The sequence below is a fragment of the Fusarium odoratissimum genome (assembly GCF_000260195.1).
Source record: "Fusarium odoratissimum NRRL 54006 unplaced genomic scaffold supercont1.3, whole genome shotgun sequence".
Lineage (NCBI taxonomy): Eukaryota > Fungi > Ascomycota > Sordariomycetes > Hypocreales > Nectriaceae > Fusarium > Fusarium odoratissimum.
In genome coordinates, this window is record NW_022158689.1 from 1317199 (window position 1) to 1339947 (window position 22749).

General features: G+C 50.2%; 5 protein-coding genes across 10 annotated transcripts; 2 read left to right on the forward strand and 3 right to left on the reverse strand.

The window, feature by feature from the left end:
- Nucleotides 1–281: 281 nt before the first annotated feature.
- Nucleotides 282–6971, reverse strand: FOIG_02870 (malate dehydrogenase (oxaloacetate-decarboxylating)(NADP+)). 5 transcript variants are annotated; one of them, XM_031200321.1, is made up of 8 exons: nt 6099–6971; nt 5808–5967; nt 5640–5759; nt 4285–5096; nt 4003–4205; nt 3399–3829; nt 3062–3346; nt 282–3008 (listed from the first exon to the last, which is right to left on the reverse strand). In XM_031200321.1, exons 4-8 carry the CDS (start codon nt 4635–4637, stop codon nt 2061–2063), a joined length of 2220 nt encoding a protein of 739 aa, XP_031070089.1. In that variant the 5' UTR covers nt 4638–5096; nt 5640–5759; nt 5808–5967; nt 6099–6971; the 3' UTR covers nt 282–2060. The 5 variants fall into 5 exon arrangements, with proteins under 5 accessions (XP_031070089.1, XP_031070087.1, XP_031070088.1 ...); XM_031200319.1 differs by having other exon boundaries at nt 4285–5759; XM_031200320.1 differs by having other exon boundaries at nt 5808–6971.
- Nucleotides 6972–11081: 4110 nt separating this feature from the next.
- On the reverse strand, nt 11082–16252 carry FOIG_02871 (uncharacterized protein). The gene has a single exon (XM_031200324.1). The coding sequence runs from the start codon at nt 16033–16035 to the stop codon at nt 11410–11412; it is 4626 nt and encodes a 1541-aa protein (XP_031070092.1). The 5' UTR covers nt 16036–16252; the 3' UTR covers nt 11082–11409.
- Nucleotides 16253–16726: 474 nt separating this feature from the next.
- On the forward strand, nt 16727–18154 carry FOIG_02872 (uncharacterized protein; the record flags this gene model as incomplete). Its single annotated transcript, XM_031200325.1, has 1 exon — nt 16727–18154. One exon carries the CDS (start codon nt 16727–16729, stop codon nt 18152–18154), a length of 1428 nt encoding a protein of 475 aa, XP_031070093.1.
- Nucleotides 18155–18713: 559 nt separating this feature from the next.
- On the forward strand, nt 18714–20797 carry FOIG_02873 (uncharacterized protein; the record flags this gene model as incomplete). Its single annotated transcript, XM_031200326.1, has 4 exons — nt 18714–18897; nt 19002–19656; nt 19711–20070; nt 20128–20797. The coding sequence occupies 4 exons, from the start codon at nt 18714–18716 to the stop codon at nt 20795–20797; spliced, it is 1869 nt and encodes a 622-aa protein (XP_031070094.1).
- FOIG_02874 (50S ribosomal protein L4e) lies at nt 20143–22645 on the reverse strand. Of its 2 annotated transcripts, XM_031200327.1 has the most exons (4): nt 22546–22645; nt 22250–22475; nt 21939–22089; nt 20143–21882 (listed from the first exon to the last, which is right to left on the reverse strand). In XM_031200327.1, exons 2-4 carry the CDS (start codon nt 22452–22454, stop codon nt 21180–21182), a joined length of 1059 nt encoding a protein of 352 aa, XP_031070095.1. In that variant the 5' UTR covers nt 22455–22475; nt 22546–22645; the 3' UTR covers nt 20143–21179. The 2 variants fall into 2 exon arrangements, with proteins under 2 accessions (XP_031070095.1, XP_031070096.1); XM_031200328.1 differs by having other exon boundaries at nt 21939–22475; nt 22546–22609.
- Nucleotides 22646–22749: the final 104 nt, after the last annotated feature.

A 22749-nucleotide genomic window follows, 5' to 3' on the forward strand; every position in this document is an offset into this window, starting at 1 on the left:
CGCAATCCACGTCAAATGTCGTGTTTGTCTGTGAAGAAATCCCCACTACGGGGGTTTTCTCTCGGGCGGTTCATGCGTGATACGAACCAGGAACAGGCTTCTTAATCGAAGCTGAGAGTTGGTCTGGTCATCGATTACACCATCTGGACGTAAATGATTAGTGAAGCGAGAGGTGATAAAGCACTGGCCAGTATTTTGTTACACTGTTCGGTAGATGCTCAGTTATGGCCAACTTATTAATTCTCGAAATTGTGTTTCAACCCGTCAGGTGTCCCTGAGTACAAGAGGCATGAAATCAAGACAACAACATAATTTCTTTGACACATAGTTTAGCACACCTTTCAGTATGATAATTTGTGTAAAAAGAAAACATCTCAGCTGCACCCATCCGCCAACCTTCCGCGCCCTCCGCCGTCATTATCGAAAGCTGGAGCCCGGGCCCGAGACGGACTCCACATACAACGATCCCAAGGTACCTGGGGCGTGCCCACCACCGCAGATATAATACCGTTGAAGAAAAAATCGCTGCATGGTATCAACACCAAGCCTGGTTCAAATACAAAACCCCTCCACCAACATTCTCCCTTGCCCAATGGCATAGGGTACGTTTTCTATGACAGGAATATGTCTCATCTTTTGCCCTATGCCCTCTGCCGCAGCCATGCGCCGTCGCACTGCATATGTAGGCTCCCCCTGCTCGGCTTTGGCAAACGCCATCCCCGAACCTCCAGGCGAGCTTTGGCTCGGCTACCGACGTCCTGAAGCGGCTGCGGCTATCAACCGGCCTTGACGTCCTCCCATCTTACGACTTGACTTAGGTTGTGCGAGGGACAAAAACCACCTACCCCCAACAAGTTGTAACCCTCCCTCACATTCACCTGCCTGTTTGTTACGATCATGATCCTGTCGCATTGCTCTGGGTCCAAGTGGTACCCTCGGCTTGCCTCAACTCTTCTTACAGACATCAATGCCTCGCTTTGGACATTCAACAGCCTCAGTTTCTATTTATGCTCTCGGACATCAATTTGCGGCGGCCTGACAACTAAGTTTCGCAGATCCTCTTGTATCTCGCATCGTCATTCATTACTCTACTTAACAACAACAAGTTGGATCGACACCATCCAAACACCGACTGGCAATCCAGGACATGGCAATCATGTTAAAACCTGATCACTGGCCACCTCCACGATAACAGATGCGCCTTCAGTCAGAGTCATCAAGAGCCCAGACCTTGACCAACGTGAACAGCGTGGAGGGGCATTGGAGTCACTCAGCGCAATCTCGCCAGAACTTGGCCCTTCATGTTGAGACAAGCAAAGCATGCCTGGGCTTTGGGCATGTCGTGGTGCTTCCCAAAATGACCGGGTCTTTAGCACCTTCATAGGTTGCTTTCCAGTGCCGGTTCGCGAAGTCCCAGGACAGTCAGTCTCGGGCAAGAGTTCTATCAAGCAACTACTTGCAGCCCCATTTTGATCGCAATAGAAGACAAGTCGCCGATACATCCATGGCATTTTGTGGCCAACCCAGCACCTCACCTCGCAATACTTCATCACTAGTTGAATCGATATATCCAACAATCTCATCACAGTCAACACATCAGAAGTCGCGATAGTAAAAGGGCAAGGCAAGGCACAGCAAGGCTTGTTTCAAATATCTCATTGACTGGTATGTAAAGTCTTCTTCCATCTCTTTTTAACCTCGCCTCTATTCCCATCCTGTCTGGTTCATGCCAGATGTAAACAAAATTAATAGCCGTTAACACGTCAAGCAGATTATGGAAAACAAAAAAGCCTCATCACGGAGGCTCGCTCAACAGAGTACCAGAGGCCACCGACTAAAGCGTGTGGCATAACATGACATAACAAGAGTTACCACAGCTGATCTTTGGCGTTGAAGTCTGCACAAAGCAGCTGAGTTAGTATACTCAAGTCACTCAAATACCGCAATCATTTGCAAGTGCAATCCCGACGACGAGCACTTCATGGTCGAGATACGCATCTTAGCCTATTCCAAACCCTCAAATGGCAATGCTTGCAAATCATACACAAGTGTGCAAATGATTACAGATGCGTCTTAGCATCAGCAAAGCAAAGAGGGTTATAGATACGCTGCTTGATGTAGGTGGTCAGGGCAACATCACCCCACTCCTCCCACTCAGCCCATTGAGACTCAGGAAGCTCAGAGACACCACCACGTCGAGCGGCCTTCATGACCTCGCGAGCGACAATGACACTAGCATCACGGACACGCTCAATGCGGGGGTATATGAGGCCCTTGTGAACCTCATCGGCATTTAGGGAGCCAGCCAGAGCAGCGGCAGAGGTGTAAACCATCTCGTCGGTAACACGAGAAGCCTTGGCCAGGATGGCACCGAGACCCAGACCAGGGAAAATGTAAACATTGTTGCCTTGGTTGGGGTGGTAGACCGTGTGGTGAGTTTCGTCACCAAACTTGGCCTTGACGGGGTTGAAGGGAGAGCCAGAAGCGAAGAGGACAGTGCCCTCGGTCCACTCAATAGCCTGCTCAAAGGTGCACTCAGCCTTGGTGAGAGGGTTGCTGAGAGGGAAGAGAATGGGACGGCGCTCAAGGCCACCCTCCTGAACAGAGTGCTTGAGAGCACGGACAACAGGCTCGGTGAAGACGCCGAAGGTCGCAGTAAGACCAACCAGGGCACTGGGCTTGACATACTCGATGACTTCCTCAAGAGTACGGTACTGCTGACCATTGTTGTCAGTTCGAGCGAAGTACTTCTTGTGCTCAGCCAGGCGATCACCACGGTCTTTAGTAACAAGACCCTTGGTATCGACGAGCCAGAACTTGTCGCGGGCGGCAGCTTCGCTCAATCCACGGCGTGTATAGTACTCAACGAGCTGTTTGGCAACACCGACACCAGCAGAGCCGGCGCCCATGAAGACAAGCCGCTGTTCCTCGATTGGAACACCAGACTGCTCAACAGCGCCAATATATCCACCCAACACAACGGCACCAGTTCCCTGGATATCGTCGTTCTATCAAAATAATGTCAGCACCGAACTTTCATCAAGTTCATCGGTTCACTTACGAAGCATCGGTATTGGTCTCGGTAACGGTCGAGATAACCAAAGGCCTTCTCACTGTCGAAGTCCTCGAATTGGACAACCATGCTGGGGAAAACCTCGCGGGCAGCTTCCATAAACTCATCCATGAAAGCCTGCTGCTCAGGGTACGAAGGTCGCTTTTGTCGCAGACCCAGGTAGAAGGGGTCCTTCAGGTTCTCCTCGTTGTTGGTACCGCAGTCAAGGACAATGGGAAGGGTCTTGGATGGGTGGATACCAGCAGCGCCGGTGTAAAGAGCAAGCTTTCCGATCTGGTGTTCCTGGTTAGAAGTATTTTCAAATGCGGTTTTACGATCGACTTACAGAGATACCGACACCGTTGATACCGAGATCGCCCAGACCAAGAATGCGAGAGCCATCGGTGACGACACAAATCTCAGGATCCTGGCAAGGCCAGTTTCGGAGCATAGCACGGATGGACTTTCGCTGCTTGATGGAGATGTACAGAGCCTCGGGGCGAGTGTAAATGCTAGAGTATTGCAAGCAGACATCACCGATTGTGGGGGTATAGACGAGGGGCATGAGCTCTCGGATGTTGTCGATGAGGAGACGATAGAAAAGGTCGGTGTTTTGGTCCTTGAGAGTGGACAGGTAAAGGTACTTGTCGATAGGTGTCTGGCGGGTCTGAATCATCTTCATGGCTCGGGCGCACTGGGTCTCGAAGCTCTCCATAGTGTGGGGGAGGAGACCAGTGAGGTTCTTAGAGGCGCGTTCCTCAGGTGTGAAGGCAAGTCCTGCACAAAGAATTGTTAGCATACTTCAAGGGAAAGTATGATAGCTGGTGAGGAAGGAATTCGTGAAGAGCGACGGAGACCTTCCATGACTACAAGTGGTAGCAAGGCCACTGGCGCCATGGTGGTGACAACAAGTGTTGTCGCAATTGACAAGGTGGAATGGGACGGCTTACCCTTATTCCAGAGAGGTTCTCGGACAATCTGGTAGCCGGCAGCATTGGACTCGTCAACATATTCAGGTGTTCGGTCCTGCTTGACCTCGGCATAGTGGTCTTGGACGTAGCCACGGTGTTGATCAAGGGCGGCCATCTTGATTTCTTGTTCGATCTTGGAAAGGTCGACGGGGGACATTGGATTGGAATCTGTAAGTCTTCGTCTAGAAAGACATGGGGAGGTTAGATATAGTTATAGGCAACGGGAAGGAGGGGTCGGAGGGACGGGAGGGGGGTACACACGGGGATGATGTTGTTGATGATCTAGAGCGAGGCGTGGCAATTTCAGAGCTGGCGGTACTATGAGGGGACGAAGACGCCATGGACATAGACAATGGGAGATGGGGTGATGAGAACGGAAAGAAGGATGAATAGGAGAGCCTGGGGTTTGAGGGTCGAGGGCGGCGATTATTAGTAGTCGCCGTGAGAACAGCGGCTGGGGGAACAGTAGACGAGCGGGTGGAAGCACGGGTCAAAGTAGACGATGTCGCGGAGCGCAAGGGGCCACTAGCGAAGAAAAGTCGGTTTAAGACGTTTTGGGCGGAACCGGGTCCCGAAGGCGAGGCCACCGTCATGGTCGAGAGCGTTTGGCCCATGTTTGGGTTTGGGTATGGCAATGGTAACGTACCTCAGATGAGAAACTCGAAGAGATACCGGAGTATGGGGGAGAGAGAGCAGGGGTAAGCTCGGGGAACGGGGGTGCGTCTTGTTGGGTGGTGTAGGGCAGACAGGACAGGGCAGGGAAATCAGTAAATGAATCAAGGGATTGTGATGCAACAAATGTTGCGGCCGATGCTTATCTGATGCTGTGAGGTGTGTAAGAATGAGATCGTGAGTGCGTTTATGCAAATACTGCTGCTTGGCGTGTCTTGTCCTCGTAGGAAGGGGATATTAACTGCAACAGGCGCAGCACCAGCCAATTTTTTGCGAAACCAAACCCAAAATTTTTGGGAGGTTGAGGACGACAAGCGATGACAATGACGGAGCAAGACGGATGGCAACGGACGGACAAAAAGCGGTTTCACTTTTTTTCTCCAGAAATACGCCCTTGTCACCTTGAGAGTGGACTGTTAGCCATGTAATTCGGTACCGGTACACTACTAGGGCGCCAACGAAAAGTCTACGGCGCGACCGAGTAAACGTAGCAGATCCTTGCAGCTTTTCATTCGATGAGAAGGATAGGGAGGGGATGAGGTAACCTCTGAAATACGGGAGACATGATGAGGATAGATCGTGGGTGTGAGAAATAGCATGGGCGTGTAGCAAGTAACATCCCTCTCACAATTCGAATTCCCAATGAGAACTCGAACTGAACTGGATGAATTGAGCTTGACTTGAGGTCAACAGATCAACTGCAGTACAGAACACCTGAGCTGTTATGGATGGGGATAACCGCATGGGGGGATTTTCTTTCTTGGGCATTGGGGCTGAAAGGTGAGTAGAGGGTGGGACCAGTGGGAGCACTAGCTGGGATCCCGCGTGGAACGCAGGAGGATTGGGGATATTCATGTATCGGGGGAACTAGCGGGTGACTTGTGGGAAGATGTATCTTTCACCTAGTCCTCTTTGGCTGTGACAGAAATCTGGCTGATACGTACCTTGCTGGGGAGATGGAACTGAGACGAGGACCCTGGCTGCGGAAGCTACAGGTTGAGCTTCTGTCTTCTTTCCTCTTGAGGCAGGACTCTAACTCGCCAAATACTGGGGGAGCTTGGCAACTGTTTCGGTATTAGAAAGACTCCCGAACATGACTTATTCAAACTTACCTCTATCTTTCCGTGTCTATGAGTCACTCGACTTTTTGAATTACGTCCTCTGCTCGGTGGCTTTGACTGTGGAGAAGCAGAGCCTGTGTGCCCCTATGGACGTGCGGGTGAACGTCCGCTTCACGATGCGTTGCGCTGGGATGTGAGATGTTGTCGAGTCCTTAGACGATCAGTGATATGACCACTTTCAAGAGCATTCCACATGCGCATCTCGGTCAAAAGAAACCAGATGCAGACACTCGGCGAAACAATCCATAAAATCAATCTCTCGTGGGTTATAGGTCGATTTACCTTGGTGAGGCTCAGTAAGGACACCGGTGTAGGTATGTGTAAATGGGCGCAGAAACCACTTGACGATGGTCCAGATGGGGTGATGGTGGGGGTCAAGTCGTGTTGTCAAGAATCATAGGCGCTGGGACTTTCCCAAGAGCAAGATGATATCCGATATTGATAATCGAGTAAATACTGTATTGGCCAGAGAGACGAGGTGGTGTAATTTCCAGGACTTCAAGGTTGGTTATTTCACTTGCAACTGTCTGTAATGCAATAGCCCTAAAACGAGTCACTCCATCCATCTATTGCCTACAGATAAAAATCTACCGTCGGCCATATTTTGATTCAATCGGCGCCGGTATCTCTACCGATGTTCTCACAAGCCAGGGTACAGGCCGACGACTGCCGTGCTCAGTCATAGAACGGTGAGGAAAATAACCTTTGGCAGAGTCACGACGACCATTTGAGGACGGAAAACGGAGGTACAGTAAAGGACAACGGCGCCGACTACGGGGGCTAACTCAGGTGGTTCCACATTGTTCGTCCAGGCCCTGGTTAGAACCTAGAACACGCAAAGGAAAAAATGTCAGACATAATTGACAAGATGAGATTCAACCGGGAGGGATCATGAAAAACATGAGACTGGCAGGGCTTTACTTCTACGGATGTCATCAGAGGGCAAGGTACGGGTGCCGAGTGGACGGCAATTTCTGTGTTAATGTGGATAAATGGATAATCAAGGACGTGAAGAAAGCATTGAGCCTCAAAGCTCAAGTTTAAAGAGATTGCAATAACCAAAACAAGAAAGAGGCCAAAGAATCCCTGCGTTGTCTTTAACCGAACAATAGCCCATACCTGGGTTTGCATTGATCTTTTGACTGACCTTATGGACACAACGTCTCGCTTTGCGACCCGATGTCGTGCTTTCGGAACAAGGTCTCGGTTCGCAATCATCAAACTCGGCGCACAAGGCCCCGGCGAGTGCCCCACCAGACACCCGATATTATCCACTCTTGGAGGCCCCTCTCTGGAGCTCCTCCGGTTGACGGGGCATTGTGGACGCTACATCTGTTGGTGAGGTTGTGATTGGACCTTTGAGACTGAATTTGCAAGCTCTGCAAGTCTGAAAGAATCTGATATTTGTGTTCTATGTGTTTTCACTTGTCCTGCTAATAAGTGGCACTTCATTTTGCTGCTTGAGAGCTAAAGTACCTTGCTCAGTTTGTCTATCCAGGGTAAACTCTTACGCGTCCACTGATCTGACTAGTAGTATAGTACAATTCACATTAGGCGCTGTTACGCTATTACAGTATAATCAGGACTTTTTGGTGATTTTCCTTTGTTTCCTACCGTTTTATATGATTTTTACTTATCGTTTCTATACATGTTCTCCGCGAAAGCGCAATATCGAAGTGTTTCTCTGTTGCTATCAGCAACAGAAGAAGAATCCACGCCAGTTTTCTTGCCTCCTCTTGCAATATGTTTTCGAGCTTTGTGCTAAGGTTGCGGAGACTTGTGGGGCACTATCTCAAGCTGGTAAACGTAGCAATTTACAACGGCAACATCTGTCCTGCAATAGTTGTGTACATATGAGAATCTCGTTGTTCCAATTTCGATTGTTTCTCTTGTTGCTCACAGGCAAGGCAGTACAGGCAACTCTCTAGATACAAATCATACCACTCGTCAACGGCCCGACCCTTCGAGGCCGAGAAAGGGGTACGGAGTTGGGAGGATATCATGCGGCCATGTGAAATGCGAAGAGAAACCCTAGTAATCGGGACGATATTGTCCCTTACTGGGTTCAGGGTCTGACAATTATTGATACATCTATCTATGAACTGACTTGTCTCAATGTTCGTATCATTGACAGCACAGACTCTAGAGTCTCATTCCGCTCTTTACTGTGCTGCAGTTATCAGTAAGAAGTAATGCCGTTGGAAAGAAGTGCGACTGATCCACGCACACTAGACCTGCATGCGCTGCCGTTTTGCTTGCTTTTGCTGAGATTGGATCGATTGCCATCATCTCGCGTCTCCCCCATGCTTAGGCATACGGTGAGCTGCATTGTTATTCTCATTTTGCGTCGTACGTAAGATACGGTCAGCAAAGTTCATGTGCCTGCAGCGCCATGACCACAACAGATACCTATCTTTAGATGCTTACCAACGCATCTCGTAAATGGGGTTCTCACAGGCCGAACTCACCGAAATTCACTCTGGCCTGAAATTGACGGGAAATGAGTGTCTGGCAGTGTGTGCTCAGAGTGCTGCCGTTTCCCCAACGGTTTGTTGTAGGAGAAGTGGCATTACGTATCAGATACACTCTGCAACCCTGGAAACTTACTGCCATCAGTCATTTAGTGAAAATTTGTTCCAAAGAGGCAATAGCTCATGCGCATCCCTCATCCTCTACCCAGGTATCAAGTTTTGTTGATTCCTCCTGATGGTGATACCTGATTTCACCTCAGACTCAAATCACAAATCATTTCAACAAACCTCCTTGGGCTCAGATACTGTTTCATTTGCTATTCCGCATGCACGTCTTGGGCTCCGCCTCCCTGGGTCAGACGAAAACTAGGGAATGTCTCCCGACTTCAATAACTCAGTTTCTATCAAAAGTCTTCCGACTTTGCCCGAGTGGATGCCCTCACTAGCGCCCATCCAGCCCAGAAGCAATCCCGCGGGTCAGGCAGGAAGCGCTGAACCACCCCGGCCTCAGGCCGTCTTCCCGAAATGTGATCCACTGGCTCCCCAGGCTGCAGGAGACCTGTCCGGGAAGGCATCGCAGAGCCTAATTCCATGCATTTATCAGAGTTTAGCGGATACTTTGCTGATGTACATGTGGATAGTGGAGATCGACAAATGGATCCAGCGGGGAAGGTGCGAGACAGGGGCATGCTCGGGTACGCCTAACCTCTAGAGGTTCAAGGTCTCGCGCGTCTCACCACGGAATCTCCAGGAAGGTGACCCCACTTCTCTCTCACCATGCCTGACCTTTTTTTTTTTTCTTCTTCCCTTCACCTGAGTTCCACTCGGTCCCTGGCTAAAATTGAGTTAGGTCAATTGATTCCAAGGGGTTTTCTCTTTTGGCCTGGAAGCATTGGTAATCATCGAGTTACCATTGCTGTGCCAAAACTGTCGACAGTTTCTCAACAGTATTCGCTACTACAACTCGTGACTTTCTTTCCCAACTCAAATTGAGTCATTCAGCTCACACAAGATGAGACGATTGATAGAAAGTTAGCCTTGAATCATCCAGACAGCCCGCCTATTGGGTGCCATGCCGTCACCCCGCATTCGTCTATCCTCTCCAGGATCTTGTTGACTTGTCTGGATCGGGGCTTTGTCAAAACGTCAACAAAAATTTATGTTACTGAACTGAAACTCAATAACTCCCCAGCACAATAAGCCTCCATGCATGTGATGACACATATAATCACAAGTCCAAGCCACGGCATATGATGTTTGTGTTCTCGGACAAGCTTCGGCCTCTGTAGGATCGTGACTTTACATCCATCCGGACGTTGTTGGTGTTACCCTGGAGTATTTCGGCACTAGCAAGCATTCACCTTTGATGTTCACGGGCAACCCTCCGCAACGCCGAGTTACCTACTATGCTTTCCTAGCATACATGTTTCGCGGGATATATGTCGGTATCACGGTATCTGGACCGTTGTGGCATATCAAATCAGCTACTCGATGGACGAGGATCGACAAACTAAATTCACAGGGTAGCAAGTAATGGCTAGTCTTGCCGAAATGGACATGTCCAATAGAAAGCCAATCCATTATGGCAGCTTTGAGTATCTTCAGCGTTAACAAGCCTAACAATGGCTGGAAATAAGCCACTGGTATCCGAGATATCAACCACATCATATCAGCAAGTGCCTGACCCTGGTTCACTTCGGCCTAGGAATCCGACATATTTCTGTTGGGAACTACAACCCCTGTTGATCTGCCTGGTGTTTGAAGAGCAGCACCCTCTTGGTTTCATATGCTCTCAAATTATAGATCGGCTTGCCTCGGCCAAGCTGAGAATTGTCCTCGTCTGACTTAGCTGTACAGCTTAGGAGGTCATCCAAGCAAGCAAAAGAAAATTCCCGTCCCCGCATCAGGACTTACACCATCTCAGGAGGTTGGATTGCAAGAATAAACCGATAGTTCATGTGATGCGTAAGCCTAGCTCCAAGTATATCACTAAATCTTTGCCGAAGAAACATCATGGTTGTTGGACGGCTAGATACCAGCCAGACTGGGATAGCTCGTTCACTGCACACCCCGAGCTTCTTTCGACATCAATCAATATTTGGACATTCATCATGTTCCGTTTCTCCGACCCTCCTCACACTCCCCGAGCTCCCTTTAGAACGAAGAGCTACCCCGCCTCACATGTCTTTAACTTCAGGAACCAAGACATGGGCAACTATTGCTCTAATGAGTAAAAACAAACGTCACTTGCAACCACATTCTTCAAAACGGCTTCGCTTAGCATAAACGAATACACCCCTCTACGGGTAGAGTCTAACAAGTTCAATTTAAACCCCAGAGAATGTCTGAGGCGTGTTCCTTTTATAAGTTAGCTCGTGCCTACCCCGTGCCCACTCACGGACAGGTACCGAGCGTGCGGCTCCGTGCTAAATATGTCTACTCCATAGAACTACCTGACCTTGCCTTACCTTGAGAATCCAGTGCTACCATTGACGCAACATATCCGTCTGACATCTGGGGAAGTCCCGTTGCCGTTCGTCCTAGCTCCCATCCAGCTGTCTGGTGTGAAGCCTCCGTTCCCCCAGATTATCTTGCTCCACCAAACCTTGTCCCTGACGCCACCTTATGACTCCTACAATTATTTGCCTACTTGCAATTACACGAATATTCATTGTCACAAGCCATAAGTGCCTGGAGAACTCGCAAAAGAGTCACAGCATCCCGATATCGGGCCATCAGCTCTGCTCGTACCTTAAACTTAAGCTTGCTCGCAGCCTACACGTGGTGAACATATCCTCGGCATAAGTAGATTTGATACACTTGTTTGCTTGTGACTGCATTGGGTATTGATACACAAAAAAAACCAATAAAAAAAAATCGAATTACACAAATAATTACAACATCAGCCATCGGGCATAATTAGCTATAGAATGCTGTGATTCTTTTAGCAACCTTCCTTATGTCAAATGTTGCTTGTTGACGTCGTTTGCTCCCAGAACACCGTCAGTTATAAATCTCCAAAATACGTACACGAAAGCAATGCATTTATGCCCTTTTTCTGTGAGCCGTGAGATCCCTGCCACGTTCTCCAATCCACGATATTTCTTCTCATGCCCGTCCACTCATTTGGCGTTCTCTTTACCTGCCTCGGTCACCTTCCGGGACGCCGTCTCGATCTTGCCCATAGCGTTGTCATCCTGGAGGCTCCACCAATGCCGCAGACCCTTGGCGTATTCGATCTCCTCTGGGGTAATTTCTATAGGTGGACCCTTGACCTGTGTAAGAATCTCTCGTTCGTTGTATTTCGAGACTGCCCAGGATGAGCCATCTTCTGAACGGACGCCGAAGCCACGGCCTTTCATTGACACCACCTTGACCCGCCGGAGGAGGATAACATCCCCGCTCTCGACATCCGGTAGTGATGTTAGGTGGGGCCGGAAAATATGGGCCACTCGGACCTGGGTCGGCGCGGTCGACGGATCCGTGAGACACAAAGTGACCATGAAATCCCGAGGGCCGTGCTTCGGTCGGTGTGGAGGTGGTGGTGATTGTGTTATTACAGCAAGAATATCCGTCATCTTGTCGATTGAGTTTCTGCTGAGCATTTTAAGCGACAGAAAGTCGGGCAAATTCGTTCGCAGGCTTTTGACCAGCTGTATTTTCAGAGTTTTGACATCCTCTTCTTCAGGCACAGTCGCTGTAGAGCCAGCAATGGAAGGTGATTTAAGCGAGGCGAACGACAGGTTCGGGGACTCATCCTGCCGGTGAAAACTTCGCGATACCGAGCGAGTTTCACGCCTAGGGGTCTCTCGCTTTGGATCTGGAGTCTTTTGACTTCTAGTCTGTCGAGTCGACGGACTTGACCCCTTAGCAAGCAATATGCTAGGGTCACCGTGGTCATTTCTCGGACGCAGCACTCGCTGGGATCCTGGCGAATTGTTGTCCACGCTGTGAATACTCTCATCGTCGGTTGCTTTTCTCTTCCCTTTGTTCTTTGTATCTGCCTGCACCGAGCCACCTGCCAATTGGATGCTGGGATCGTCGTGGTGCGTTTTACTTCGTGTCTTGCTGCTTGATGTGGCTGGACTGCTAGGCTTGCTGCCACGGTCCGTGGTCTTCAAGGTGGGTGTGGCTGTGATAAACGCCAAGCTAGGATCGTCGTGGCCATTCCCACCTGATGATTTAGTTGGCCTGTGTCGCCGAGGTCGCAAAGACTTGGCGACAATGATCTCAGATGCTGCCTCAGCGTCTTGGGGAGATCCTATAAGCGACCTATCAGCCGGTCCGGTGTGGTCAGGCGATCTGGTTTGCGACAATACTGTGGACAAAGCAGGATCCGTAGGAAGGTGTGTTTCAGATCGCATGGGAGATTGTTGTAATATTTCGGCCATGATCTGATCCTCTGGGCCTTCATCCTCCTCCTCCGTCATCTGGTGGGCATGAGTGACGACACTCAGTGTGTCGACTGTTTCGACCTCAATCACCTGTTGTGTGCCACCGGGAGTGGGAAGATGTTCGACAGAACTGTCATGCGAGAATTTGATGCTGTCTTCCGGTGGGGTCTGGACTTCTGGGTTCTGTGTTGGTGGAGGGGAAATTTGGCCACCATTTTCAGGCTGTGCCTCATCGCTTGCCTTCTCAACTTCATCCCTGTCGGCTTGGTACAAGGCATTCACCATTTGAGAAGCTGGTTTAGTTGTCACCTCTGACAAGCGGTCCGATATGTTTTCATGCGTTTCAGAATGTTCAAGATCTTGGGATGTCTGAGATTCGATATTTTCCTGAATCTCGAAAGTCACAGATTGACCCTCGCCGGACAACGGCACCGTTTTGCGAAAATTCGACGATCTCGCATCATCGTATAGGGTCTCTTGTGGCTGTTGAGATGGTTCTTGGGAATGTGTTAATGCTTCGTAAGGAGCTTCCGTGGTCGCGGCGTATACTTGTTCGCTAGTATCAACGTTGGCCTCAAGAATTTCCGTTGTTGGAGTAGGCCTGCGAGGCGGTTCATCAATGTCCATGGCTTCGACTGTCACTTCAGGCTCAACTGCTGTCTCGTCTAGCGGTTTCGTCTCAGCAGATTGAGCAGAGGCAATGTCCTTTGTCTCGTGCGCTTTTGCTTCTCCTTGCAGTGGAGGGGCATTCCCCATGTCGATATCGCATGCTTCCGTTTCCATTGGATTTGATTTCTTTCCAGCTTCGTAACCATGACGTTGCAATTCTTCTGCGATGGGAAACTCCCGCGGGGTAGTTGAAGAGACAGGCGACTTTGCTTTGTCTATGATCTCGCTGTCACCCCGAACCTTGTTTGCACAAATGGTGGCCTCGGCAACTTGAGCTTCATTTTTGGTTGAGCCTTCAATATGAGATGTAGGAACTTGGCCCTCATTCATTGGACCCATTTGGCCGCTGTCAACCCTTTGTGTCTCTATTTCCTCCCCCTCCCCCTCCCCCTTGCTTAATGAAGACAGGGGCTCTTCGTCCGTATCGAACCGCGACAGACGCTGGTTTTCCTCTTCAGCCATAATCTCATCTGCTTTGGGGACTTCAGAATCTCCTTCTATCTTGGACATTGGTGTTGTTTTTGCCTCTTCTGCGCCAAGTGCTGATTTGCCGCCTTTATTTTTGACCTCTGCATCCATTGTTGTCTCTGGTTCTGGTTCTGGTTCTGGCGCTTCCTCATCTTCGGAATCTGAAAGCAGGTCGATGATAATAGGTTCCCTAGAAGCAAGGGTAGCGGAAGGGCGGGTGTCTGCTTCCTCTTCTGCACCATCTTCATCGTAGTAATAATATTCATCCGAGTCATATTCACCTTCCGCATCACCTTCCGACCCTTCGTACTCTTCTGCTTCGATGTCGGATCGTTGCTCATACGTGTCAGGATATTCGTCGTCGAGGTATTCTTCTTGATTTACGACATCTTCATCGCCATCCGCGTCATCTTCATCGGGGTTCATGGTTTGTGTATCAGGGTCATTGGTATTTAGATCGGGTTCCTCTTCAGATGTCTCTATGTCGTCATCGTCATCGTGCGTGCGGGAGTACTTCCTTAAGTCGTAATCATCGCCAGGCTCATCACCACCATCGCGATAATACTCTGCTTCACTTGCCGGTTCCTCAAGTGTGGGTTCTGGAGATACGTTTGCGGTTGTGTTCATATCCGTGTTCTCTCGTGAGGGAGATAACTGGCGGTCTCTACTAGACCCCCGCGACCCTTGTTCTCTGAATGGCGAAGAGCTCAAGATTTCGACTGGATTCTCAGCGTCGCTACTAGCAACTACAGAGCGGGGTCCAGGGGATAGTCCCACAGCCCAAGCAGTCTCAGGCGGTTGCGAAGTCGCAGCGAATGTAGAGTGAAACGCTGGTTCAGCACCAAAAGGAGTTTGAGGGGGTAAAGAGGACTGTGGTTCATGACCAGCGAGACCCGCAAGAGCTTCTACAGCATTCTGAGGGGGATTTTCGGTCTCCAGGAACTCAGCTGGATAATCTACCTCTCTTGGAACGAGACTGGGCGAATTCGTTACAATATTTCGAGCATTTTCTTCCGAAAAGTAACCCGTAGCCTGAGGAAAGAGTACGGTCTGTGGGGGGAAGCTGAAAGTCATATCGGTGTTCATGTTGCTTGGGGTATGACCCAGTAAATATTCGTCTGACCCCTGTGGCATCCCTTGAGGTGTTGTCGAGTCTTCTGTGAGTGGCAAAGACTGGTTCACAAGAGAGTCATCCCTTTCAAACGGTCTCGTTCGGGTAAATGGTGTGGGAGTCGTCTGTGTCAACCCAAACGCTGGTCTTGCTTCAGCCAAAACCTGCACACTGGCCATTGGAGTAAAGTCAACATATACTGTTTGACTACCTTGATCAACCATCGCCGGTCGCGGTGGTGTGTTCGTGGTAGTATCTTCTGTCTCGCCATGGCGCTGCGAGACACTACTCATATAGGACTCCTCTTTATCTTCCTCTTCATGATCATTCTCAGGCTCAGGGCTAGGGGATCGGCTAGTGTAACGCCAAGAGTTGGCAGGTAGACTGAACCGCGTGCGCTTTTTCGATTTGGTCCTGCCAACTTCGTCATCTAACATGTCTATATCTCCTTCGAACAATGCCCCGTAAGAGACACGCGCTCGTTTGAGGAAAGCAGGCGAAGTGAATTCAAGAGGATCCAAAGTCGATGAAGCAGTTCGTTTCAGAGGCAAGGTGACTTCTGGAGATAAAGGCGTAGGTGTGGCAGGTCGCTCGGGCACGGATGCGAGGGTGTCGACTTGGTCAGTATTCTCAATTTGGCCGTTGGTGGTAACAACTTCCGTCTCTGCGTCTGGGGCGTCGATAGTGAGCAATGTGTCTCGTTCTTCTCCGGGTCGACGGATACCAAGTACCAAGCGATTTGAAAATTCGAGCTGCCATGCAAGAGTGCTTCCTGCGACTTGAGTCTGTGTCTCGTTCTTCTCCCACTTGACGCCCTGCAGGCTCACACGAACCTCGTCCCCTGCTCCCAGCGATGCATCTGCGATCGCCCTAGCGGCTGCACCATGGAAACGGATCCGCACCTGGCCATTCTCGCGTCGGAGTCGAAAGTCTCGCTCAGCTAAAAGAAATGCGATAGATTTGTTGAGGATGCTAAATGGCCATGTGATAGTTACGGTGCCAATTATAACTCGTGGATCTTGACTTGGGACATCCGGACTGAGCTGGGCGATTGATATGGGTTCGCCATGGTCAAGTAATGATGTTGTGGGTTGCGAGTTGTTCATCGTGGTTTGGTCGCAATGTCAGTCGCGTCGGCGGGACCTGAAAAGCCAGAGGGACTGTGTTGCTGTGTTAAATCATGTGCGACAGCTTTTATTTGTTGTTTCTATGATTTTATGGTTGTCGCATCTCGTATGTCTTTTCCGTTGGTCAAGCTGCTGTTAACCGCGTTCGAGGCGCTGATTCGTTCGTGGACGTGTGAATTGTTGTTGGAACAATGAAATCGATATGCAAGCTTCCGAGCAAGGAGGAAGGCCGAAAGCAAGCTGTGGTGGGGATCTGTCCGAAAGTAGAAGGCGGTGAAGGAATCACTGGGTCTAGCCTATCAGTCTATCACTACCGTTGAAAATCGCCGGGTGTTAGACGGCGGCCACTCTTATGCGGCTCTGGGGCCGACAACAGGCCAGGACTTCCAATGGGAAGCACCGAACTACCGTGACTTAACAGAAGCAGTAAAAAGAGTCGGGACAAAGTCGAAATGGTTCCTACCCCCACTCAGGTTTAGGCGTATCTCGATGGCAAGGGAAAGCTGATGACTTTTCCCAGGCTTGTCCATAGAAGAATTTGATTACCTAGGCAACTCATTGATTTGCTGATTTATCTTTCCTGCTTCGCAACGGTACACCAGTGAAGAAGCGGTTCGTGCCTGGGACTGGACGCTGCCTTATTAGTTGCTTCACCTCTTGTAGGCACAATATGGGCTCTCTGACTCAGCCGACGCCTTTCGACGTCCGCAAAATCGCAATCATCGGGGCTGGTCCTACTGGACTTGCGGCAGCGAAATATCTCATTGCGCAGGGTTTTGAGGACATTACTATCTTTGAGCAGCAGGACCATGTTGGCGGCATTTGGCGATACTATGGGTTAGCCCCAGGAACTTGTCCTGTGCCTCAAGAAGATCCTCATTGCCCTCCTGAAAACCCCATCAGATGGAATTCGACATCAGCTCCGATGTTCACTTCGCCGATGTACGAGAACCTGCACGCCAATATCCCAAAGGAAGTCATGAACTTTTCCGACCAAGCCTTTCCCGAGGATTCCAAGCTCTTCCCTGAGAGGCCTATGATCGAGGACTATCTGGTCAAGTATGCAGAGGATGTCAAACCCCTGATTCGTTTTTGTCAACGTGTCGAGCGGGTGAATCTGAAAGTGCGAGATGGTCGGGACAGGTGGGAGGTTGAAACACAATCAACTATCAATAGCGGCAACATAACCACGAATACCTTTGATGCCGTGGTCGTTGCAAACGGTCACTACTCGATACCATTTGTACCCAATATGAAGAACTTGAAAGAGTTTAACGAGGCATACCCCGGAGTAATTACGCACTCCAAACAGTATCGCACTCCCTATCCTTTTAGAGATAGCAAGGTAGTCGTGATTGGTAATGGCCCGTCTGGCCTCGACATTGCTTTGCAGATCAATCAGGAGTGTAGAAAGCCTGCTATCTTGTCTGTGCGACACCCTACACCCCCAGATCGACTAGCTCACTCTGGGTGTACGGAAACAGCAGAGGTTGATGAGTTCCTGGTTGAGGAAAAGGGAATCCGTTTCAAGGATGGCCGAGTTGAGACGGATATTGACGCCATCGTCTTCTGCACCGGCTTCCTCTTTAGCTTCCCATTTCTTGGGGATCTAGGCCACCAGCTCATTACCACAGGCCGAGGTGTGCACGGATTGTACCAACACATTTTCAATATTGAGCATCCAACCCTCGTTTTCCCAGGCCTCAACATGAAAGCAGCCCCTTGGCCGTTGAGTGAGAGCCAAGCAGCTCTGTTTTCAGCTGTGTGGTCCAACAACATTGAGCTTCCAGCTCGAGGCGCCATGGAAGCTTGGAGCCAGGCATTGGAGAAGCAGGAAGGCGACGCTTTACATGTGTTTGGTCCCAACGGAGATGGCCACTACATCAACAAATTGCACGATTGGATTATGAAGGCCAAGCGGCCAAGAAAAGAGCCACCTTACTGGAATGACGAGCTTATGTGGCAGCGCAGCATGTTCCTCGAAGCCAAGGCGAGATTCGAACAACTGGGTTGCAAGGCTCAGACCTTTGAGGAGATTGGATTTCACTATGAGCCTGGAGCTCGACCTGATGTGGAGAAGGGGAGATATGAGCTCTGATCAAGACTGAAAGACGAGATATTACAGAAATTCGCAATACAATTTCGCCATTTGTCTAGGACGTTGCGATTCAATATCGTCTTGACCCCAGATGATGTGATAGGATGCTTAGGACAGGGGCTTCAGACTGTCAAGCAAACCGTTGGTGGTGGTTCCCACTCAGTCCATATCCGATTCGGCAAACTATGGGGTCTTTGGGGATGGTGCGAGTGCAGTGATGTTGTGATGGTGGGTTAGAATGGCGGGAGTCGGGGTTGGATTTGTAATGCAGTTGGAAGGACCATGGATCCAACGTTTTGGGGCAATTCGGCCATCGGGAATGCGAGTGAACAGGTCCGGTCCAACCCAGTCAGGGCAATAGTTGGATTGCCTTATCAATAGAACATCCGGTTAGAGATACGCGAAGAAACGTCAAGGGTACTTGAAGAGGGGAAAAGAACGTTCATTCTTATCTTGCTTGTGTTCTTTCATTCTTACATATCGATTACCTTTGCATCCTCTCAGGCCTTGATTGAAAACACAACAATTTCTGAAAAGTCAACTGGTCTTGATCTTGGCAATGGCACCATCCGCAACTGATGCTACAGCCCAGGCTTCGCCAGCTGCGACGGCTCTCCAAGCTTTACCTCCACCCAAAGACCTGTCGCACCTGTTCTCAAAAGTGACTAGAAATCGCAAGCCAAGCAATATCAAGGCCTTTTACAAATTCATGCAGATTCCGGGCATCAGCAATTTTGCTGGAGGTGAGTAGGATTCGGTCGGTGATCGACGATCCCGGCACCGAGGCACCGAAACTTTGATTGTTAGCCTCCGTATTACACGGTCCGCACTAACACGGCGCCGGTAGGAATGCCCAATGTCAAATATTTCCCCTTCGATACCTTGGAAGCTCAGATATCCAACGCGGACCGTTGGGAGCCCTCACCGAATCACCCTGACAAGGTTGATCCATCAACCGAGTCTCTGTCAGGCAGTGTTATTGGATACAGCAACAGTCCGGACAAAAACGCCCCTAGAAATCCAGATTACAACAAAACATCGTCTAGGATCTCTATACCGAAGATTCTAAACGAACCAGACATCACTAAGAAAGTTGACCTTGCCACTGCCCTTCAGTATGGACAGGTGACTGGCTACCCGCCGCTGCATTCTTTCATTAGGCAGTTCACGAACCAAGTACTTCACCCAAGCGTTCCATACCAAGGTGGCGTGGATGTCATTCTCAACAATGGCGGCACGGATGGGTTCTCAAAGGTCCTTCAGCTCCTGGTTGACCCCTGGTATGAGGGGTTGCATCCCGTGGTAGAGCGGCCGGGCATGCTCTGTGAGACCTTTGTTTTTGGTAACATCCTTACTCAAGCTCGGCCTCTTGGAGTCAATGTTGTTCCAGTTGAGATTGACGAGGAAGGTATGATAGTCGAAGGATCTGGTGGTTTGCGAGAGGTGCTCGAGAACTGGAATCCTCAAAACGGACGACTGCCACATTTCTTATACACGGTAACGTGAGTAATTTGGCCTAACTAAGAACGTATTTATATACTAACCGCTAACTACAGGATGGGAGATAACCCTACCAGTGGTGTTGTAGGCGTTCAGAGACGAAAGGAGATCTACGCGCTGGCAAGCAAGTACGACATCATCATTGTTGAAGATGACCCGTATTGGTATCTGCAGTTCCCTTCCGCTGCGATACACGAAGCCAAAGCTAGGGGCTATGCTATCCCCCCAGTGGCCGATTCACACAAGACAGTTAAGTCATCTGGCTACGACTTCATAGATTCACTTGTTCCATCATATCTTAGCATTGATGTTGACGGCCGTGTCATTCGTCTCGATACCTTTTCCAAGACAGTTGCCCCTGGTTCTCGATTGGGTTATGCCACTGCACAACCTGCAATCATCGAACGTCTTACTAGGTATGCTGCTCTGTATCTCGGTAATCGGTATCGTAAAAGCTGACTTTTGATGAATAGGATCGCAGAGACCAGCACTGGCCAGCCCTCAGGTTTCGTCCAAGCACTCATTGCTCAAGCCATTCTAGGCCCTCACTCATCAACTCTTGAGACATTCTCCTCTCTCCCAGAATCAGAGAAACCCTCGTTTACTGGCTGGCAGCTTGATGGTTGGGTGCGATGGCTTGAGGGCCTTCGTGGCGAGTATGAGCGTCGCATGACCCGAATGTGCACTATCCTTGAAGAGAATGCATTTTCTCTGAGGCAGTCAACGTCCCAAAACCCAGACTTGGACTGGGACGTCATCAGCAAGATACGCTTGTTCGATTTTGACTGGCCCCGTGGAGGGATGTTTGTCTGGGTGCGTGTCCACTTCGAGAAGCACCCTCTCTACCAGACCAGAGGGGGCGACATTGCCCCTGTCATTGATGGCACCGCATTGGCAAATGCATTTCTGATCCATAGTACTCATGCACCTCATCTGGTGCTGGGCAGCCCTGGTAGCATGTTCAGTGCCACCCCGGAGATTCGGGAAAAGCGTGGCTGGCAGTATATACGACTGTGCTTCGCAGCAGAGAGCGACGAGAATATTGACGGTGGCGCAAGCAGATTTGCACGATCTGTGGGTGAATTCTTCAAGATTAACGATACGGCACAGATTGAGAAGCTACTCGAAGAGTTACCCAGCTAGAGTAGATAAATGAACAGGAGTTACTGAATGATGAGCATTGAACAAGAAAAATAGCCAGGCTACCAACATGTAAGATAGTCACTGTACAGGTCAACCTCGATGCCACATGTGTGTAGGGCATTAAAAATGAAAACGAAAACAACTAGTGTTACGACAATCACGCTGAAATCAAACGTAGCAAGCTGAGATCACAGTTACGGCAAACAAGCATCAAGTTATGGAACCAATGCCGAGTCAGGCTGTAATTCATATCAAATCTCTGATTCATTTTTAAGAGAGCTCAACCTTCAAAGAAGCCATTACGCCTCAATATCAAACCATGCAAGACCCGTCATCTAGTTCCGTCTTAACCCGCTGCACACCCAGCAAGTCGAGAATTATTTTAGTTCTGCTTCTTCTGAGCCTCCTGGGCAAACACGGAGGCATAAGGGTTCAGGCGAAGCATGACCTGCTTGTTCTTAAGAGGGTTCTTCTTCTGGACAGCAGATCGGCGGGTGACAGCCTCGCCCTTGGGAGCGTTGAGAGAGCTCTGGATTTCAGAGCTGTTGATCAGACGAGTAAGATCGGCCTGAGAGACAACGTTGGAGGGGAGGAGGAAGTCACGCTTGTGGGCAGAGGCCTCGGTGGTGGAACCGTAGATCTCGTCAAGGGCCTTGAAGGCAGCAGAGGTCCAGACGATGAAGCGGCCGAGGTGACCACCAGGGGCGAGCTGGAGGAGGTTAAGAGCGGTGACGGGAGAGGTCTCGACACCAGTGATGTTGCGGAAAGCAGTGACGAGCTCCTTGCCGTCGGTCTCGGGGTCGTAGATGACAAGAGGGCCACGTCGCTGGCGGTGACGTCGGCCACGGAGCTTGCCCTTACCAGCACGGAGCTTCTTGGAGTTCTTGACCTTCTCAATATCGGCACCAGCGCCAACAGCCTTCAAGAGGCCGAAAGCAGCAGCGGTCTTGGCAATGGCAGCACCCTCGAAGACGGCGGAGTCGACAACCAGAGGAACCTCGGGGACGGAGTTGACCTGGTGGCCACGGGCCTGGAGCAGGGGAACGGCAGCGGAGGCAGCGAGAGCAGAGACGACGGCGTATCGCCTGGTGTTGCACGTTAGCCTTGCAATTGCGAGCCTCGTCGTCGAAAATAAACTTACTTCTGGCCCTGGTTGACCTTGACGTGCCACTTGCGCCAGATCTTGGTAGGGGCGAACATGCGACCGGAGCGACACATGTTACCGAAGGCAGCCTGACCAGCGCGGTGAGTACCACCACCAGAGACACGGGGGATACGGGCGACAGCACGACCTGTTTGCAATGTGGTTAGCCTGCTGTTCTGCTCATCGTCGTGCAATCCCAAAACATTTCTCGTCTCTCCCTCGTCCACCTCCGTGATTTTCTCCCCGCCCACAGAAAATTTCCCCTCTAGAGCCATAAATCTAGGGGAAAAAAGACATCGTGTACTAACCAGTTCCCCAAGACTCGGCAGAGGTCTGGTGACCGGCCTTCTCGCTCACAGCATAAGGCTGTCGCTTGTTCTTAGCGATACCGGTGTGAACCTGCTGGACAATGTCCGGTCGGATCGGGCTGGTGAAGACGGCGGGAATGGCGTGGGTAGCTCCAGTGGGAGCACCATCTTTGCCGATGATAGAGACGGTAGGTCGCGAAGCCATTGCGAAGGTTGAGACTTGGACCTGTTGATGATGCTTGAGTTAGTATGAAAAAGGTCCAGATTAATTGCAACAGCTGGCGTTGAGTTCTTACCTCGGGTCGTGCGGCGTCGAAATTGGTGATGGAGTGGGAGGTTGCGAGGCTCACGAAATTTCACTTAGAATATTTTGCGGGCAATCAAATTTGGTGGGCGGAGAGACCCTAAGCTCCACTTTAAGTAGCGACTTTTGCATAAGCACCCCACCATAGGACAGTGCGAGTAGCACTATTCGTACTCATCTGGGGGGATCTTTGTGG

Excerpts from the sequence above, each read along its gene's own strand:
- FOIG_02874 (XM_031200327.1), bottom strand. The coding sequence starts at position 22,454 with ATGGCTTCGCGACCTACCGTCTCTATCATCGGCAAAGATGGTGCTCCC. Across the intron at positions 22,090-22,249 it reads TGCCGAGTCTTGGGGAACTG|GTCGTGCTGTCGCCCGTATC; the intron begins GTTAGTACACGA and ends CATTGCAAACAG. Across the intron at positions 21,883-21,938 it reads AAGGTCAACCAGGGCCAGAA|GCGATACGCCGTCGTCTCTG; the intron begins GTAAGTTTATTT and ends GTGCAACACCAG.
- FOIG_02870 (XM_031200321.1), bottom strand. The coding sequence starts at position 4,637 with ATGGGCCAAACGCTCTCGACCATGACGGTGGCCTCGCCTTCGGGACCC. Across the intron at positions 4,206-4,284 it reads TCATCAACAACATCATCCCC|ACGAAGACTTACAGATTCCA; the intron begins GTGTGTACCCCC and ends ATGTCTTTCTAG. Across the intron at positions 3,009-3,061 it reads GAGACCAATACCGATGCTTC|AACGACGATATCCAGGGAAC; the intron begins GTAAGTGAACCG and ends TTATTTTGATAG.
- FOIG_02871 (XM_031200324.1), bottom strand. The coding sequence starts at position 16,035 with ATGAACAACTCGCAACCCACAACATCATTACTTGACCATGGCGAACCC.